Here is a 20,628-nt window from a genome sequence, read left to right as displayed (position 1 = left end):
CAGGATGTAAAAATAATGTCAGCGGCGCACGTTAGCAGAGCAGCGCACGCGAGGCTTACGGTAGCAAGCTGGTGCACGATAGCGGAACAGCGCAGGCGCGGCTTACGGTAAACAGATGGTGCACGTGGGTGCACGATAGCAGAACGGCGCAGGCGCGGCTTATGGTAGACAGATGGCGCACGCGGGTGCACAGCAGCGGGAACAGTGCACGAAAGCGCAGAGCTGTAGGCGCGTGTGAGAGTGGCAACGGAAGCAGAGACGCGCCGATCACAAGGGCGGCATGTGGAAGTGCATGAGGGCGTTTCTGACGACGAGCGTGGTGCCGTTGGAATCGTAAGGAGATTTTGAGCTGTTTGGTTTAGTGTCACTGTGTACGGGACTAAGCACAAAAATTGAAGAATGCCAGAATTGTATAACTGTGCTCTGATACCATAAAACAATAGTTTGAGAGAGTGAGTGAGAGAGAGAGAGAGAAAGAGAGCAACTGAATAACTCTATATTAATCTGTAATTGTATATCTCATTTACAAAGAGAATGCACTCTCTTTATAGAGAGGAGAGGGATACATTGGAGCACCGAAAGCATAAAAGAAAAACATACTTTACATTAAGAAATATAAAAGCTATAATGCTAAAGCTGGTAGTGTGGTAGTGGTGTTTGCCCTTTACAGTCTTTACAGCTAGCGAATGTACTATCTAATGTATATTATATATTAACAGTAGCAATGGTAATGTTACTGTGGATAGAATAGCGATAATAATGTGGTGACATTAAAAAGACTTTAATTAGAAAATGTTTTTCACTTTTTAAAAATAAAAAATATTTTCTATTGATATTTATTTTTTATTATACCAAATGTTAGAAAATAAAAAAATATTTTCAACCCAACCAAACGCAGTATTAAAAGAAATTGCCCTTGGAACATAGTACACACATAAATTTATTTATATATTTTAGTAGTTCACACATAAATTGAAACACCGAATTTACTCTTCCTATAGCTCTAGCATTTGGAAAGAAAAGACCCGAGCTGTAGTCCAACTAGTCATGAAGGACCATTTAAGTGCCAGTAAGAAGAGAGGTCTCAGGTTCGAGTAAATAGAGTAGCCTCAACCTACTGTGTTAATTTCACTCTATTAACCTACTAACATTCTAACGTAAGGGAGACCCACAAAATAAATATAAATAAAAATAAATAAGTAAATATGCAAAGAAAAATAAAATTGTGGCTCTAATTTTTGTTGCCATGTATATTAACAGTGTTGCAACATACATAATTTTCATGAACTTCATATTTTAGACCAGAATTAAGTACAACAAAAGTGTGCAAAAAGGATGGGAGTCCTTAAAAATACATTCCTGATTCAGAGGAGCATAAGCTAATTTAGCTCGAGTTTCTGCTTCTCTGTCGACAAAAGAGAGTTGGAGGTGGTGGTTGAAGCTACCAGCTAAACCAGAGTCTGGTTCATCGCCTTCTAGGTGTTCTTCCTGCTTAGAGAGTTGAGAGCATTTACCGAGTCAGATTCTCGTTAAAACAGCTAAATTCTAAATTAACCATGCCCAGACCAAATACAAAAACAAAAAGGGGTTCACAGAGCAAGCTTGAAATATATCATGAGAAAAATAGTCTCACCAAAAGTCTTACCCTTCTAACAGCACATAAGGATCAAGAAGTTCAACCCATCTGGATAGACAAAACAGTATATCCCATAAAGCTGTTCCATGCTACAAAAATAACCAACTATTGCCAAGTATGTAATCTTGATTTTCACTAAGAAAACTTAACCACAGCACGGGGTGAGGTTCTTGGGAAGCTCAATAATCTTTGTGTTAGTCGTACAAATTCTTGTGATACAGAACACGTGGAGCATGGCTTGTAACCTGACTTTTCTGTTTTGATTACCATCTTCTCTAGCACTTTTGCATTCTCAAGCAGAAATTGCACAAGAGGAAGCACAAATCCTTCACAAACTTCCCGGAAGCCGATGATCTTAGTAGTCTTTAGACGCAGCAACTGGCACTCGAAAATCCTCTTCTGTGATGTCCAGTAGTTCTCTCCATCAAAGTCATAGGAATTGAGAAAACTTGAGGAAAGTGGAAACTACAGCCAACACTTTAGTTACGATGCAATTTATTAATAATTCCACTGTAAAGTAAATTATCAAATGTCAACTGCACCTGCGTTTTGGCGAAAAAATAATGAATAATTAAAAAACACTCATCATTTTCATATTGTTTTCTTCTTTTATGCAAACATATCTATTTAATTCAAAAACATTTTTTCCATTGTTTATTTTTGCCAAATTAATTTTTAGTATTCTTCAGAAAACCTATTTTAAAAACAAAACCAAACAGAAATATCTATGAAAGGATTTGTTAACATGATTCCAAACTTACGAATAAAAAAAAAAAGTAAAGGAAAGGAAAAGTCATCCTCAAAATAAAATAAATTAAAGAGAAAATATCTAGGAACATAACTCTAAAAAATAAATTCACTTCAAACCACTACAATGACCTTTTTAAATTCTTTCAGATGAGACCTATTTGGAAATTTTAATTAGCTGAAAAGAAATTAATCGAAAGTTACTATAAAGTGAATTTCCTTCCAAATACATGTCAATGAGTGAATGCATGTAAAGAGAGAAATGGGGAAACAGTTTCGGAAAACTTACCCTCTGGTGGTAAAGGGCACTCATATCCACAATTAGTGTCTCTAGACAAGATGAACTTTGTAACAATGAGCGAATGCATGTAAAGAGAGAAATGGGGAAACAGTTTGAAAAACTTACCCTTTGATGGTAAAGGGCACTCATGTCCACAATTAATGTCTCTAGAGAAGGTGAACTTTGTAGCAGTCTTGCTATGCCGGGGATGTCAAATTTCATGATGTGTGTATGGAGTGTTAAAATTCTGCAGCTTGACGTCGGAGAAGGCAAACATTTCACTTCTGCAATCGACAAAACCTTAAGAATGAAAGAATCAAATAGGTTAATGCCGATTTGGGAAAACAATGCTATTCATGATTGCTTTGTTTGGAATAAATTGCAAGCAACTTTTTGCAAAGTAAAATCTGCATAAAGTGTTTTGCAAATGAAGTTTCAGGCTTTTCTTTTTTTTTTTGATGATGGGATAACTTAAACCGGTCCACTTTGTTATCTAATCCAAGGCCTTATGAATATACTCCGGATATGAACAATCACCCGCAAACCACACATTGGTTAAGCCCGAGGAATTACCCCATAATGGAGTTCCCATGTTCAACCCCTCAACCATGGGGTCACTCATGTGTGAATGAAGATTTCTTGTTTAGAGTTGCCAATGTATCATGGAAGCACATGATATTGCACTTCTGTAAACCAAGAAATTGGCAATAATTTTTCAAATTTGTTTCAAGTTTATTGACCTCATCACTATTTGGACATCATAGAGATGAGGATGATGTAGTTGAGAACCTCCTCACTGGTCCCAGTCTAGGAATTCAAGATAATATTGTCCTTGCCTCTGAGTGCCAGGAGGGAGATGAGAACATTGCAGATGAAAGGATTGACACAGGGAGTTGGACCACAATTTTTACTGAGTGAATGCTTGGCAGGAGAAAAATAACTTTCCAATGAAGATCATGGTATGGAATTGTCGGCGAGCTGGTATTGATCAGTTTCTCCGCACTACGATCTAATTGAGAGTCACGACCCTCTAATGTTATTGTTGCTTCAAACCCAGGTGTCTAGCATTAGGGCCGATGAATTGTGTTTAACAAGGTTGCGCATGTTGATGCCGTTGTCTTCTCATGAAAATTTTGGATTTTTGGAGGGATGAATTGGTGGAGGTGGAGGTTCTCCCCCACTTATCTCAGATGTTGAATGCCATTATCAAAAGGAATAGTGAGATGGATTGGTTGTTTACTGCTATATATGTGTTAGAATTTACCATAAACCTACCACCACTACCACCTCACCTACTCCACTAAACCTAACCCACTACACCACTACCACCTCCACTTCACCTACTCCTCACCTACTCCACTAAACCTAACCCACTACACCACTACCACCATCCACTACACCTACATCTATATAAGGAACCATTTGTAATAGACAGAATATAAAACAATATTTATCAATCAATACCAATCAATAATACATATATTTTTCATGGTATCAGAGCAGGTTTAGAACCTAATAGTTTCGCTTCCCCGGCGGGCGGCAATCTCGCCTTGGCCGCCCGCCGGGCCTCAACCTATTCAGCTTATTTTCTACACATACCTTCCTCATCACTATCTGTCTCGGTGGAGCTCATCACAGACTCCACCGGCGAACTCAGATCCGAGTAAGGCCCAAAGGAGCCAAACCCACACGGAAAGTCAAAGGGAAAGGCCTTCTTTCTCAGCAAAACCTTAGGCATCCTCTGTAGCAACCGCTCTAAGATGCTTCAAATCAGTCTTGTTCCCGATGAGCATGATGACGATGTTGACATCTGTGTTTTTTTTTTTTTTTTTGAAGTCACCTTTATGAGGTTAAGAAGTAATTTGAAGCAGCTTGCTGATCAGTATGCTCTTTCCGAACAGCAATATGAACAGAAGTTGAAGCCTTCACTTTTAAATACATGACCCAGCTGGCTCTTTTAAAGCCTTCACTTTCAGTTCAGCAGCGATCCACAGAGTGAGGATTATGATATGCAGCTGCTGCTAGATGTGAATACGGAACTGTATCCTATTAATGTTGGGGAGAAGTTTAGGATGGCATTAGCTCCAAGTCTAAATGTCAGTGGAACAGCTGTCAAGGGTGCCGCAAAATCACTTGCCCTATACCAATCCATTATAATATCTTAACCTCCACTATCCTAGTCCACCGAGCACAAACATCAACCACATCACAACCACTTTTTTGTTTTATTCCTTTTATCCTCATCATCATGTCCCCCACTCTCTCTTCTTTTATTATTATTATTATTATTATTATTATTATTACTACACCCACTTCACTATTCTTCTTCTACTTATATATATACTTTTCCATTTTAAACTATTTTCCATCCAACACCATCAGCACATTGCATCAACCGCCCAAATTTTTTTTTTTATTCTAAAAGCTTAATTGGTGCACTCCTTGTTCCCCATTTTCTTTATTTTATATATATATATCTATATATCTCTTTTTATTATAAAAAAAAAAAAAAAAAACAAAACAAACATCATCCTCTCTCCTCCGTTTGATTTCAAACTCTATTATTTTTATTTATTTTCTCCACACCACTTTCCTTCTTTCCCCATCTTTCTTTTTTGATTTCAAATATATTTTTATTATTTCTTTCTTTAGTTTTCTTTTACATTATTTTTACTCTTTTTCCAATTCCATTCATACCATCTAGCTTTGCACACCAAACCATATTTTATTCATCTCAGGGATCAACCCCGATCACAATTTTACAAAAAAAAAAAAAAAAAAAAAAAAATACAAACAAACTACCACACCCACAGTGGGATTTTTCTTCTCTACTCAGCCGCCGGTCTTTTCTTCTTGCCTCCGTCCTGGGCGGCCCTTGCCGGTGTTGCCTCCGTGTTTCCCACTCCACTGGGCACGATCACTACTCCCTGCTCCTCCACAGCAGCATACGGCGGACCTCCAAATCGGAACATCACAGTGGCCTTCCGCTTCAGCTCCTTATTTTCTGCTTTCAGCACACTTATCTCTGCTCGCGCATCCTTATACATGCGTTGGAGCAGAGCCAGTTGGGCATTTAAATGCTGCACCTCATTTGTCCTACTCTGCAGCCGGTTTGACAAGTTTGTGACCGCCGTCATGCTTTCCACACATGCCTTCAAAGTATACTGATTGGCCTCCACATCCGACTGCACTGCCATTCTTTGCTCCACAGACCGCATCGGAAAGTTCAACGGAGTAAACTCCGGGGCGCTTGGTTGAGATTCCAGTGCCACCGCACCAGTTCTCTCTCTTGTTGACTCGTTGAGGTCGGGAAAGAGGGTGAGCAGTCCACGGGAAGACGAGGACGAGGCCATTTTCTGGGCAACAGCGTGTTACAGACTATCTCTCTCAGCAAAACGCACAAGGAACTCTCTTTCTCAGCAACACGAAGGATTTTTCAGAGGTTTCTCTCAGTTTTTCTCTGCCTCAGCCTCCGTCTTGGTTAAATAGCCGAGGCAGCCACGCGTATCGCGCGCCACTTGCCGCCAGACGACAAACGGGCACGCCAACCAAGGCACTCACGTGCCTCGCCATCATGTCCGGCACACCTTTTGATGAATTGGGCACGCCTTTTGATGGCACACCTTTTGAGGGTGCGACTTTTTAAGGGTCCGACAAGACTCTGTAAACTGTCCCGACATAGATTCCGGTTAGTTTCTACAAGGGTCCGACAAGACTCTGTAAAATGTCCCAACATTGTTTCCGGTTAATTTCTACAAGGGTCCGACAAGACTCTGTAAACTGTCCCGACATTGATTCCGGTTAGCTCCTTCATAGGTCTGACAAGACTCTGTAAACTGTCCCGACATTGATTCCGGTTAGTTTCTACAAGGGTCCGACAAGACTTTGTAAACTGTCACAACAACTGTCACAACAGTGTCTGCTACAACGGTCCGACATGACCCCGTAAACTGTCTGCTACAACGGTCCGACATGACCCCGTAAACTGTCCTGCTACATCGGTCCGACATGACCCCGTAAACTGTCTTCTACAACGGTCCGACATGACCCCGTAAACTGTCTTCTACAACGGTCCGACATGACCCCGTAAACTGTCTTCTACAACGGTCCGACATGACCCCATAAACTGTCTTCTACATGGTTATGACACCCCCATACAGTGTCCTCTACACCGTTATGACACCACCTTTCAGTGTCTTCACCAACGGTCTGACACGACCATTCAGTGTCTCCTATCCTTTTTTATTTTTATATTTTCTTGTTTTGTTCCTCTCTTCAAACTCAAGTTGGTTAGTTTCTATCCTCCTTGAGTTTGCGGGGGGCTGTTAGAATTTACCATAAACCTACCACCACTACCACCTCACCTACTCCACTAAACCTAACCCACTACACCACTACCACCTCCACTTCACCTACTCCTCACCTACTCCACTAAACCTAACCCACTACACCACTACCACCATCCACTACACCTACATCTATATAAGGAATACATATATTTTTCAATATGCTATCTCTAATCCCTCTTCTAGAAAGGAGCTTTGGGAATACCTTGCTGGAGTTGTTGGGGATTTGAAGCTCACTTGGACGGTGGCTAGTGATTGGAATGAGGTAAGAGGTAGCAGTGAGATGCAATGCACCAGTTGGCCAAAATTGCAACAAGTTCATTCAGTGTTTAGATTGGTGTAATTTTATTGATCTGAGGTTGTGTCAGGGCCTTCCTATCCTTGGGTCAACTCCAGGAGAGGTTTGAATGCAACACATGAGACTTGAACATGCCAGTGTACAATCCTAAATGGAGTGAACAATTTCCTAAGGCATCGGTTAGGCACCTCCCTCATACTCATTCAGATCATTGTTCAATGTTAATTTCCTCGGATGTTATTCAACCACCTAAGTCTAATTGTCCCTTCCGCATGGAGTTTTGTGTGGTTTGTTCGCCCATCTTTTGAGATGAGGAAAATCGGACGAGCTGAATATCACCCAAAGCATTGATCGATTTACAAAAGCTTCTAATGATTGGAATAGAACAGTTTTTGGCAACAAATTTCAAAATAAAAGATGAATTATAGTGAGACTGGATGGAATTCAAAAAGCACTGGGAAAACAAAGTTGTTGGTTCTTAGAAGAACTTGAAAAGCAGCTAATGTAGAAATTTTTATATTTTGATGCAAGAAGAGATATTTTGGTATCAAAAGTCCTGGTCGAAATGAGTGGAGTTGGGGGATCGTAATACGAAGTTCTTTTATTCCACTATGTTGATCAGAAGGAGGAAGCATAAAATTTTGTTCATTAAAATGGGGGATGGAACATGGCGTTCCAATGAGAAGGAACTAAACGGGATGGCTGTCATTTATTTTACGGAGCTTTATGAAGCTAGGCGGTAATCTGGAAATGATGTGAGTTGGATCTACAACTGACTACAAGGAAGGGGCCTCAGTGAAGATCAATATTGGCTAGCACAACCAGCGTCAATGGATGAGGTGAAACGGGCTTTGTTTTGCTATGGGGGGATTTAAGGTGCCAAGACCGGATGGGATTTAGCCAATTTTGTGTATGCAGTGATACATTTTGTTGACTCAGCAGTAAACCTCATTAAATAATTGGCTTATCCACAAATACATATATCGCTGCATACACATCACAAGTCATAAAAGTTCAAGATTTGGGAAACCTTACCGATGAAATAAGATGTACAACAATGCACACATTTCTAGAGGGCTAAGGCATCAGTACTGTTTGAGGAGTTATTTACCAAACCCGAGTTCCTTAAGAAATTATTTCCCAAATGCAAGTCGTTTTGAACTTAATTCTGAAACTCATGTTGTTTCATGAACTTGGGTTATGAAAACATCATCTCACACCTAAAGTTGTGCTTTCAATAAGTTAATTTAAGCCGTGTTTTCAAAACACCAATTTAAGCATAAAGTCATGTTTTCAAAATACAACTTCACAAGACAACATGAGTTTGAAGTTTGGGAAATAAGGTCAAAAGTGTTTGGGTTTGTGAAATAAGTTTTAAAATCGTGTGGGTTTGGTATAATACATATATATTGTTAAAATTTATCACCTACTTCACCCACTTAAACCTACTCCACTAAACCTAACCCACTACACCCACTTAAACCTACTCCACTAAACCTAACCCACTACACCACTACCACCTCACCTACTCCACTAAACCTAACCCACTACACCACTACCACCTCCACTTCACCTACTCCTTACCTACTACACACTCACCCTCTTCTATATATAGGAATCATGAATCATTGTAATAAATATAACATTATATCAATCAATAATAATACATACAATTTATTCTCTCTCTTTCTCTATACATTATTTCTTACATGGTATCAGAGCTGGTTTAAAACCTAGTATTTTTCGCTTCCCCGGCGGGCGGCAACCTCACCTTAGCCGCCCGCCGGACCTCAACCTATTCCGCTGATAAAATCAACAAAGATTTGTGCAACTGTAGTCATGTGTGAGGCTGATGGAGAAGAATTCTTCACCTCATATGACGAGACAGTCTGGAACTGGAAACACTGCAACATTCTGCTCTGGAATTCTGCAGCAGCTAGATTATAGCTTGGTTGAGTGCCAAGCTTTGGTTCTTCCACCCACTCTTGAACTTGCCCAGCAAAGTGTGAAGGTTCATGCTTGTGTTGGAGGGACTAGTGTGCGCGAAGATCAGCGCATTCTCTCCAGTGGGGTTCATGTTGTTGTTGGTACTCCTGGTCGTGTGTTTGACATGTTGCGGAGACAATTACTTCGCCCTGTTTGCATCAAAATGTTTGTCTTGGATGAAGCTGATGAAATGCTGTCACGAGGTTTTTAAAAATCAGATCTATGATATTTTCCAGTTGCTGCCACCCAAAATCCAGGTTGGGGTGTTCTCAGTTGCTGCCACCCAAAATCCAGGTTGGGGTGTTCTCTGCCACAATGCCACCAGAGGCTCTTGAAATCACCAGGAAATTCATGAATAAGCCTGGAAAGAGAAAAAGCTCATGCTAGGATTTGCGAAGTGATTCGCTGCAGGAATTTTGGCTTTGGATGAAACCCTTACCATACTCCACTCATTCTCTCCAACTGTTCTAACTTTTTATTTTTATTATTATTATTATTATATCAAATAATCAATGCACTCATGTTCCCCATTAACAGTGTCCACTTTTGACCCAAACCATTTTCAATCCATCATTTCTCCTTCACCTTTTGCACCCCACTCACCGACTCTCTCTCCACTTTATCACATGGGTTTGTCCCTCTCTCTCCTCCATTTGATTTCAAATATCACTTATTTTTATTTATTTTTTCCAAATCACTTTTCCTCTTTTTTAAATACCCCACTTTATTTTGAAACAATCGCACTGATGTTTTTCATATAATCCATCTATAAATATTTTTTATCTATTTTCTTTCTCCCTTGTTTTCTTTCATTTTATTTTTATTTTTATTTTTTCAACAAAACACTCCCAAAACAAAAAAAAAAAAAAAAAAAAAAAAAAAACAACATTTTACAAACTTGTCATTTCTTCATGCCAGGGATCAACCCCGATCAGCATTTTACACCATAAAAAATAAAAATAAAAATACAAATAAAAATGAAAATAAAAAAAAAAAACACAAAACAAAACAAAACACAACCAACACAAATCGGAACAGTGGGATTTTTCTTCTCGCCTATTCCGCCGGTCTTTTCTTCTTGCCTCCATCCTGGGCGGTCCTTGACGGTGTTGCCTCCGTGTTTCCCACTCCACTGGGCACGATCACTCCCCCATACTCCTCCACTGCAGCATATGGCGGCCCTCCAAATCGGAACATCACGGTGGCCTTCCGCTTCAGCTCCTTATTTTCCGCCTTTAGCACACTTATCTCTGCTCGCGCATCCTTATACATGCGTTGGAGCAGAGCCAGCTGGGAGTTTAACTGCTGCACCTCATTTGTCCTGCTCTGCAGCCGGTGCAACAGGTTTGTGACCGCAGTCATGGTTTCCACACATGACTTCAAAGTATACTGATTGGCCTCAATATCTGTTTGCCCCGCCATTTTTTGCTCCACCGACCGCATCGGAAAGTTCAACGGAGCAAAACCAGAGGCGTTTGGTTGGGGATCACTGGCCACCGCACCGGTTATCTCTCTTGTTGACTCGTTGAGGTCGGGAAAGAGAGTGAGTAGACCACGAGACGCATAGGCCATATTCTGGGTAGCTGAACGGGAAGAAGAGGCCATTGTTCAGATGTTTCAGAATGCAAATATTCAGATGTTTCAGAATGAAAATTTTCAGAGGTTTCAGACTGGTTTGTTATGCTTCCCAGCCTCCGCCTCCGCTTCGGTTTATAAAGACCATGACGAAGAGGCCGACACGCGCACTGTCGATCACGTGCATCGCCGCGTGTCTGGCGCGCCTTTTGATGGCTCGTCTTTTGATGCAGTGGGCACGCCTTTTGATGGCACGCCTTTTGACAAAATTGGGCACACCTTTTGAGGGTGCAACTTTTTCAACGGTCCGACACGACCCCATAAACTGTCCCGACATTGATTCCGGTTAGCTCCTTTATGGGTCCGACAAGACTCTGTAAACTGTCCCGACATAGATTCCGGTTAGTTTCTACAAGGGTCCGACAAGACTCTGTAAACTGTCCCGACATAGATTCCGGTTAGTTTCTACAAGGGTCCGACAAGACTCTGTAAATTGTCCCGACATTGATTCCGGTTAGCTCCTTCATGGGTCCGACAAGACTTTGTAAACTGTCCCGACATTGATTCCGGTTAGTTTCTACAAGGGTCCAGCAAGACTCCGTAAACTGTCACAACAACTGTCACAACATTGTCTGCTACAACGGTCCGACATGACCCCATAAACTGTCTTCTACAACGGTCCGACATGACCCCATAAACTGTCTTCTACATCGGTCTGACACCCCCATACAGTGTCCTCTACAACGTTATGACACCACCATACAGTGTCCTCTACAACGTTATGACACCACCATCCAGTGTCTTCACCAATGGTCTGACATGACCATACAGTGTCTCCTATCCTTTTTTATTTTTATGTATTTTCTTGTTTTGTAACTCTCTCCAAACTCAAGTTGGCTAGTTCCTATCCCCCTTGAATTTGCGGGGGGCTGTTAAAATTTATCACCTACTTCACCCACTTAAACCTACTCCACTAAACCTAACCCACTACACCCACTTAAACCTACTCCACTAAACCTAACCCACTACACCACTACCACCTCACCTACTCCACTAAACCTAACCCACTACACCACTACCACCTCCACTTCACCTACTCCTTACCTACTACACACTCACCCTCTTCTATATATAGGAATCATGAATCATTGTAATAAATATAACATTATATCAATCAATAATAATACATACAATTTATTCTCTCTCTTTCTCTATACATTATTTCTTACATATATATATAATAAAAGAAACAACTCAGTGTATGTGTCAAACAAAATGCAAAGAAATTAGACAAACCTGGATACACCAATTTCCCAATTGAATTTCCTTAACATGTTGAAGTCTCTCGAGAAGTTCTCCCAATTGGTTACGCTGCTTTTCATAATCATCAATGATGTCTTGACCAGAAGTGTCATCAAATGTAAAACCAAGGTGGGCTAGAACAAGCGAAGAGACATTTACCAACCGACACTTTATTAGGCGGAAATGCCCCAAAAGTTTCAATGACTGAAGATTTGGAGCTGAAATTTCCAGCATAGATTCATCAGAATTTCTGAACACAAACACTATCACCAACCTTTTCAGACTCGTTGAATTGATATCCAAACGGCTGGTGCCGGAACATGAATTTATTTTCAAGAATTCCAAAACCGGACAACCTGATAGTATTTTTACAATTATTTCATCACTCAATAGCACATACTCAACCGATAGACTCTTGAGTGATCTCCAGTTAACATCACCACTTGGTGCGACAACACAATTCAATACACTCAAAATTGCCAATGATGAGTTGGTGAATAGATGCTGAGGCAATCTGTGGCCATCAGGCTCTAGTATTGTAGAGCATCCTAAACGTAAATGAAGGTCTTCCACATTGTTTAGTGTTGCGAAGCGAATCCAAAGGTTAACATCACGGGCAAAACACTTTTCGTACGACCAGAAGTCGAGTACAAACTGTTTAACGTTGGAGCACCTGCACATAAGTAAGGTGTGATTGACAAAGGCCACAAATTTACAGATGTCATTTTCTTCAAAATCTTGGTTCTCAAAAACAAGTGTTGATCCAGAAGTCCAGAGGTTTTGCCATCTTTTTGATAATGCACCAGTTCTTACAACATCTTTCATGGGCAAGAAAGACAAAATGTGAAGGAGCACCCTATCACTCAAGGTGCTAATTCGGTTTCGTCTTTGATTCCTTGGCCGTTTGGATATGGGCAGTGGCGGTAGGTCAAATAGAAACTTTTTAATTATTTCTTTTCCTTTTCCTTTGCTGTTGCACTCCTCCTCATCCTCCCCTTCTCTTCTTCGCCCTCCATCTCCTTCAATTTCTCCTTTATAATCATTGATTCTCTCTTTGCCTCCCTCCTCCTCTTCAAATGCATCAAATTCTTCGGTATTTGTGCAACCACCAGAATAACAGATACTTTCATGGTCTGACACATTGGTTTTTTCCTTCATGGTTTCTCTTCTTTGGTACACCTTCATGGTTTCTACATAGTAGGCGAAATATAAACATATGTATATATATAGACACGTACATATACGAGAGAGAGAGAGAGAGAGAGAGCAAAAAATCATAGTCAAAGCATATAGCCTTAATAAACAGAGCAAACCATGAAAGGGATGGGGCTTTGGGAAGACTCCTAGCAAAAGCTGCAGCTACTAGTTAAAAATTTTTGGATAAATTACAAATACACCGCCTGAGATTTGTTTAAAATATGGATTGTCCCCTGTAGTTTGAAAAATTACAAATACCTATTGTCATAATTTTTTATTTAACAGAAGGAATTGAAAAAATAAAATTTATAACTGTCCTCTTATATAATAATAAGATTACTCAAATTATTAATTGAAATAAATTTCTGATATAATAAAAAAATTTAATTGACTTGATAATTTAGTAGTAAAATGAGTTATTTATTATGAAATTGAAAACATCAAGGGATATGATTTAATTTTCAGAATCACATAAGGCAATTTATATTTTAAAAAAACCTCGAGGGGTGTATTTGTAATTTGCCAAAAAGTTATAATGAGAACTCGGAAATTCAAATAGAGTCAAAGCATAGAGCGGGCATCTCCGATCCTCGACTCAAACCTATATCAATTTAAATTTGGAAAAAAATCACTCAAAAAGCCCTCAGCTATTTGACCCAAACTCAATTTTCCACAAATTTTTACCCTAATTATTTTGGGGATATTAATTTACCATTCTGCCTTTAGCAAAGCTTTTAATCAAATTTATGAGTTTGTCTATTGAAGTGGTTCATATCAAATAAAGTATTTACTCAAATTTGAGTAAAATTTTGAGTAAGGACTGGAGATGGCATAAATGGACAGAGTAAACCATGAATGAGAGGGGTTTTGGGTAGTCATCTAGCTAAAAATTTATAATGGATGAAGAAATGGGTGTTCAGGATTTGGCCGGTTTTTAAGCTACTAGGCTTCATCTGGGACTAAATATTTTAGCATTTAGCCAAGAAGTCAAAAAAATTTATCACTTCACTCTCTATTTTTTTTTTTTAATATCTTCTCGTAAAAAGTCAAAAATTACTAAGACTGTCCGTTTCCAAACCAGGCCTAAGGTAGTGTTTGGTTCAGTGTAATGAAATGGAATGAATGATCATTCAATCAAATTGTTCATTCCTGTTTGGTTGACTAAAAAAATAACAAAACTTGTAATGCAAATGGAATCATCATTTACTATAGAGGAGTATAAGAAATGACCATCCTATTCCATCTCATTTCAGTCAACCAAATGGAGCAAAAGAGCCTGAAAGGCACAAAGAGAGAAAGGGTTCAAGCACAAACAAAACCCAGAAAATGCAGCAAATTTTGGGTGAATTTCGATAATCAGAAATGTAAAGAATTAGATAGAGAGAGATGATGGGTTCAGAAAGCGAAAAATCAAAGCGTCAGAGCACTATTTTGAGATTATAAACCGAAATAACTAATGGAAAACAACTGAAAACCCCAAAACCCTTGAATGGGAGAGAGAAGTTTATTCATACCTCAAAAACAAGTCTTGGCTCTTGTATTTTGGTAACCCCAGAAAACAGAGGAAATTGCTGAGAAAACGATGAACCAAAACGATCAAGTAAAATTATTAATTTACTTGGGAAGAATGGGTTTGGGGATTTGGGACTATTTTAGTCAAATTAAATAAATAAAATGAAATAAAATATTTAATTTAATAAGATAAAATATTATATTTGATTTATAATCATTATAATTTTTACTTTATAATTTTTTTTTTTTTTATACGAGACTTTTTAATTCTATATTAAAATAGTTAAAAGGGTAACTCGCTTCTTAAACAAATCTTAAGTGTCATGCTTTTTTATTAATAAATTATAGGATAAATTACAAACACATCCTGAGCTTTATTTAAATTATAAATTATTCCTTATAGTTTTAGAAATTATATTATGTAATGCAAGATTATAATTTCATAATAAATAGTTCTTTTTATTAATAAATTATTAAGTTAATTAACAGTTTTTAATAATGTTAAAATTTTATTTCAATTAATAAATCATATAATTTTATTATTGTATACGTGAACAGTTATAAATTTCACTTTTTAATTAATTCTGTTAAACAAATAATTCTGACAGGAAGGTATTTGTAATTTTTCAAACTATAAAAAATAATTCGTATTTTAAGCAAATCTTAAAGAGTGTATTTATAATTTATCCTAAATTATAAAGGGAGAATTTTTTTTAAGGTACCTGGTATTAAGATTTTACAGTATAAAGGACACTCAATATTTTTATAATGTCTAAAGTCCCTCAAGTTGATGCAGAGAAAATTGGTCCAGAGAATTTTCTGGACTTCGGAATTTCTCTGACTTCGGAATGTGTTTTAACCAAATTTCTCTGACTTCGGAATTTATCAAATGTGTTTTCATAATGTGTTTTAACCAAATTTCTCTGACGATGCTTGTTTCTCATGATATCGAGAAGAATTGATCTCATGGCAGCTATCTGCAGCCCATTCAGAGATGACTAACAAGGACAACCTAGTGAAACAACATACTAAAGTTGCTAAAGAAGCTGTCTCAGGTTTGATGTTGATCTCTAATTGAGATATATAGAAGGAAAAGAAACTTGTGCACTTCTGCCATTTTTTTTCTTTTTGTGTGTGTAATAATATTTAAAATTTAGCTCTGGTAATTTAGCTCACAGAACGTCTATTGGCAATGGAAGATGAAACGAAGATGTTGAAAGAAGCTTTGGCAAAGCGCAACAGTGAATTGCAAGCTTCCAGGAGTATTTGGCAATGGAACTGAATTTTCTCTGGATTAAGAATTTTCTCTGGGTTGAGAATTTCTTTGGCAATTTAGCTCACATAACGTCTATTTCAATTATTTTTTTTCATTTGAACTGAATTTTCTCTGGGTTGAGAATTTCTCTGGAGAAAATTCAGTTCGAATGGAAAAAAATAATCGAAATATATGTTCAAAATAAAGAGAGAGAAAGCTCCCCCGATAACAATGGTGTTCTGTTATCTCATTCTCTTCATCCATGAGTGAGATTGAGCATGTAAGTTTGCTCTTTCGTAGGTTCATCTTCTTGCTTTTGAAATTTTGGACCCGATTAAGAGGCAGCGAGATAGAGTTCAGCTTGGTTTTGCTTGCTTTGAGTTTTATTGGTGTTGTAATGGTGTTACCATTTTTTAGGGTGCTCTGGGCTGTGTATGGAGGAATCTTCCAAGCAGCTGCCATATCACTCCAGTTATGAGGTGCCGCTGGTATTTGTGTAAAGGATATTGCAGGTCTGGACAATGACCGAGATTAGTCCATCTCTGTTCCAGGGCCGAAATTATACACGTCCGAGGTGGGTCTGTTGCTCTTCTTGTGTTGTGATGTAAAGAGTGGAAATCGCATTTCACGACGGTCTTTGCAGTTCATGAGGGTCTTCTCCGGCAACATTCTAGGTCGCTGGAGGTGCCTCTGTTTGCGTCATTCAGGTGGGCTTTGGTCCTCTGTTTGCCTCGTGCTGTCTATTATGAATAGCCCCGGATGTGGGTTTGTGGTTCATGAAGGTGGTGGCTGAACTTGTGTGCTTTGCCGATGGTTGCTCCAGGTTGCTAACGTGCTGTTGTGACGACAGAACTGGGGGACTGGTGTGGTGAAGAGAGAAGAGAGAGTTGGATCTTGGAGTGTCTGGTTTAGAACGACTTTGCCCATCTCTTCTCTCTAGGGTTTCAGAGAGAGAGAGAGAGGAAGTGCTGCTCTGCAGTAGAGGAGGGGAGACAAATAGTCAAATTTCTCTGATATATGTTTAGGGACCTTAGACATCAAAAAATAATGTTGTGGATCTCTTCCATTACGAAAAATGAGAGGACCCTAGACTAATTTTTCCATTATAAAGTTAACCCATGCCATGTAGGAGCTAAATATACTTATTTGCTTTAAAATAATTTTTTAAAAAAATTTAGTTAAATTATTTATATTTTTAAATATATTAAAATATTTAAAATAATTGTTAAATTAGAGAAAAAAGAAATAATAATTTAAAATTTAAATAATGATTCTAATTATGTATTTTAATAATTTTAGTTGTATTGTTTCATAAAAACGTTATTTAAATCAATACTTATATTAATTTTAAATAAATATTTTATGTGTATTTTAATAATTTTAGCTCTATTGTGTTATAAAAATGTAACTTACATAAATATGTATATAACAAATTTCATAAAAACAAATATTTTAATATTTTTTTTTTAAAAGTGAAAAAGGTAGAATAAAATTAATTGATAAAATATTTTCAATATGCATAATTCTATTAAGTTTTGTTTATGGGTAATTAGATTAAGTAGAAGTCTTTTAAATATTAAATTTTAGAAATAATTTTGGTAAGGGTATTGATCTAAAATTAATTTTAATAAAAAAGAAAAAGAAAAAAAAAAGGAGATGTGCTATATAGGAGAGAGAAAAAAAGTTAAAAATAAACAGTATTTTTTAATTTATTTTAATAATCTTAGTCCTATCGTTTTATAAAAGTCTTGTTTAAATCAACACATATAATAATTATAAATAAATTATTTTGATAATCTTAGTCCTCGTATTCTTCCATCATCTAACACAAAATTATAAGTGCTACATTTTGTATCAATCACAATACCATAGAACACCAAACAAACCTATATTTCTAGGTTTAATAGGACTCTGTTGTTTTTAGCTATTATTATCTAAAAATAATCAAATTATTAATGACTAAACGAAATCAAGAAATTACCTCTTACCTGCAAAATTATAGAAGATCTCCTTTCAGATCTAATAATTCCATTGAATTGAGTATGATTATATTTGTGATATCACCTACTATATTAGGAATATCAATGAACCCAATTATTACAATTGCTCAAAATACCTTTCTTTAACTTCATGGCCGTTCTCATGGAACACCTAATAATTTTACTTCGGTATGGTGGATTGGTTGTAATTTAAAAAGCTCATAATTAAATGAAGTTAAAATATATATTTTTCAATTTTAAGATAATAATTATTATTTTTAAATTTATTTAAATTATTTTTGTCTAATAAGTTACAAGTAGAAATTACACCAAAACTCTTAAATTAAAATAAGATATAAACAATTTGTTTAATTTGCACCAAATACTTGCACTTATGGATGATCATTTTCTTCTGTTCTGTCTTGCGTAAGTTTTCTCCACCCTAATGAGAAAGTGTGATGGGAGCGGATTTTGCTTTTCTCACCCCATTCACTCAATTCCGCTCTGATTATATTTATTTACATGCATAAAATATTTTTTACTATAATAAAAATTAGAACACTAAAATATTATAATGCATATATAATTATACTTATTTGTTTTTTCATCTTATTTCTTATAATTCTTATAAGTATAAATTATTATTCATAATATATAATATATCTATAATTTTTATTAATATTCACATTCTTTGCCTAGCCCCTGCCGACAACGTGGGGACTAGTTACACAAACCTGGTCTTAACCCTGCTTGTGGCCATCACTTCCCCTACTGTGCCAAGCACTATGCAAGTTCAAACTTCATAGTTTTGGGCTATTTGGTAATTTTTGACTTTTTATAAAAATATACATAGAGAAATGAAAAGGCGATAACTTACAACAAATAAGTTAATAAATAACTTATTTAGTTGATTGTCAAACCACCACTAACTAGAGCTAAAAACAAGTCAAGTTCAACTGAATTACAAGCATTTGAGCTTGTTTCATTATAAATTAATTAGAACATAACTTGAGCTCAAAGCTGAAAAATATTTGAGGGGAATCAAACATTTTTATAATTTGAACATAACTTGAGCTCAAAGCTTAAAAATAACTGGGGCTCGGCTCGTTGGAACACAACATTTTTATAATTTAAGGAATTAAAGTAATACTTTTTTTATAGTTTAGGGGATCTCTATATAAATAACCCTTTAAGTTATAACAAGGGTTGTGCAAAATACCATCAAATTCACTAAAAGCACACCAATCCTCACCGTTCGATCCACTACGTTTTATTCGCACCGTTTTGTCCTCTATGTTGTATCCGTTTTTTAAAGTTTTATTCGCTAATTAATAATTTGTCTTCGAAACAGTGTCCGCTCTGTTGTAGTTAATACATATGTATTTTTAACCTCTAATGAAATATCATAGTAAAATTGAGAGTGAGAGATTTAAGATATGAAATTTATTGCAAATTAATAGTTATATGTGTGAAAAATATTGTGCAAATTAGTATTATATATTATGTAAATATTTGACAATTGGTTAAGAATATTTTTCAATCGTCAATTCTCTCCAAACTGCCCAAACAACGATTTAGTTACTTGACAATCCAATAATTTGCCATTTGGTTCATAATTTGACTCTCAAACTATCCGAACCACACTATACACACCTCTAATTATAACAAACACCCCTAAATGGAAAATTTATATTGTGGTCCAAAGGCACCAAACTTTGCCCCTAACCAATCACAATTTACCATGTCCCTGTTCCCTAATCAATTAACACAAAATTATGAATCCTACACTCTCCACTAATTACAACTCGCCTAAGCCACCATGTGGCCATGTCCAAAGATCACCAAATAACTTCCCCCTTAAACAGGTACAAAATCTCAATTGAGTCCAATCGAACCCTCATCCAACCAACTTCTTCCTTAAACGGATACAAAATCTCAATTCAATCCAATCTAACCTTAGTCCAACCAAGGGCAACATATTTATGCCGGGTTGTTTACATAGAGACCTCTTTAATTATTGAATAATATCACTTTAACTTCCTGAATTATACAAACATACATATAGGTCCTATAAATTATTGAGAAGTATAACATTACCCCTTAAATTCTAAAATATACACATTGACCCATTAAACTATTGAGATGTTTCACTTTGGCCCATTCCATTAGGGAGTCCAATTGGTACGCTTTTATAGTTTAGGGAGTTCATTTGTACGTTTTTATAATTTAGAGGGTCAAAATGATACTTTTCAATAATTTAAGAGGTCTATTTATATGTTATTATAATTTAGAGAGTCAAAGTGATATTTTTTCAATAATTTAGAGTCTTTGTGTATTTATGCCTAATAAGTAGGGGTGGATATCGGTTTGTTGGCGCACCCAACCCATCCGGCCCAACCCTATTTTTTAAGGCTTTTGGAAGATTGTTTAAGTCAATAGGATCGGGCTGGGACAACATTTTTAGCCCGATATATTAATGGGTTGGGTTTGAAATTTATATTTTTAACCTAGTCTG

At 37.0% G+C, this 20,628-nt stretch overlaps 1 protein-coding gene across 9 annotated transcripts; it reads right to left on the bottom strand.

The window, feature by feature from the left end:
* Positions 1-1,223: 1,223 nt before the first annotated feature.
* Positions 1,224-15,015, bottom strand: LOC114318311 (F-box protein At5g03100). 9 transcript variants are annotated; one of them, XM_082888594.1, is made up of 5 exons: positions 14,882-15,015; positions 12,165-13,360; positions 2,790-2,963; positions 1,634-2,178; positions 1,224-1,491 (listed from the first exon to the last, which is right to left on the bottom strand). In XM_082888594.1, the coding sequence occupies exons 2-4, from the start codon at positions 13,353-13,355 to the stop codon at positions 2,116-2,118; spliced, it is 1,428 nt and encodes a 475-aa protein (XP_082744720.1). In that variant the 5' UTR covers positions 13,356-13,360; positions 14,882-15,015; the 3' UTR covers positions 1,224-1,491; positions 1,634-2,115. The 9 variants fall into 9 exon arrangements, with proteins under 9 accessions (XP_082744720.1, XP_082744721.1, XP_082744716.1 ...); XM_082888595.1 differs by having other exon boundaries at positions 1,224-1,488; positions 1,646-2,178; XM_082888590.1 differs by having other exon boundaries at positions 1,634-2,101.
* Positions 15,016-20,628: the final 5,613 nt, after the last annotated feature.

This window comes from Camellia sinensis, chromosome 9 (assembly GCF_055761805.1).
Source record: "Camellia sinensis isolate YWXY chromosome 9, ASM5576180v1, whole genome shotgun sequence".
NCBI classification, from domain to species: domain Eukaryota; kingdom Viridiplantae; phylum Streptophyta; class Magnoliopsida; order Ericales; family Theaceae; genus Camellia; species Camellia sinensis.
The sequence above is the reverse complement of the archived record's forward strand: the minus strand, read 5'-3'. Positions and strand labels throughout refer to the sequence as shown.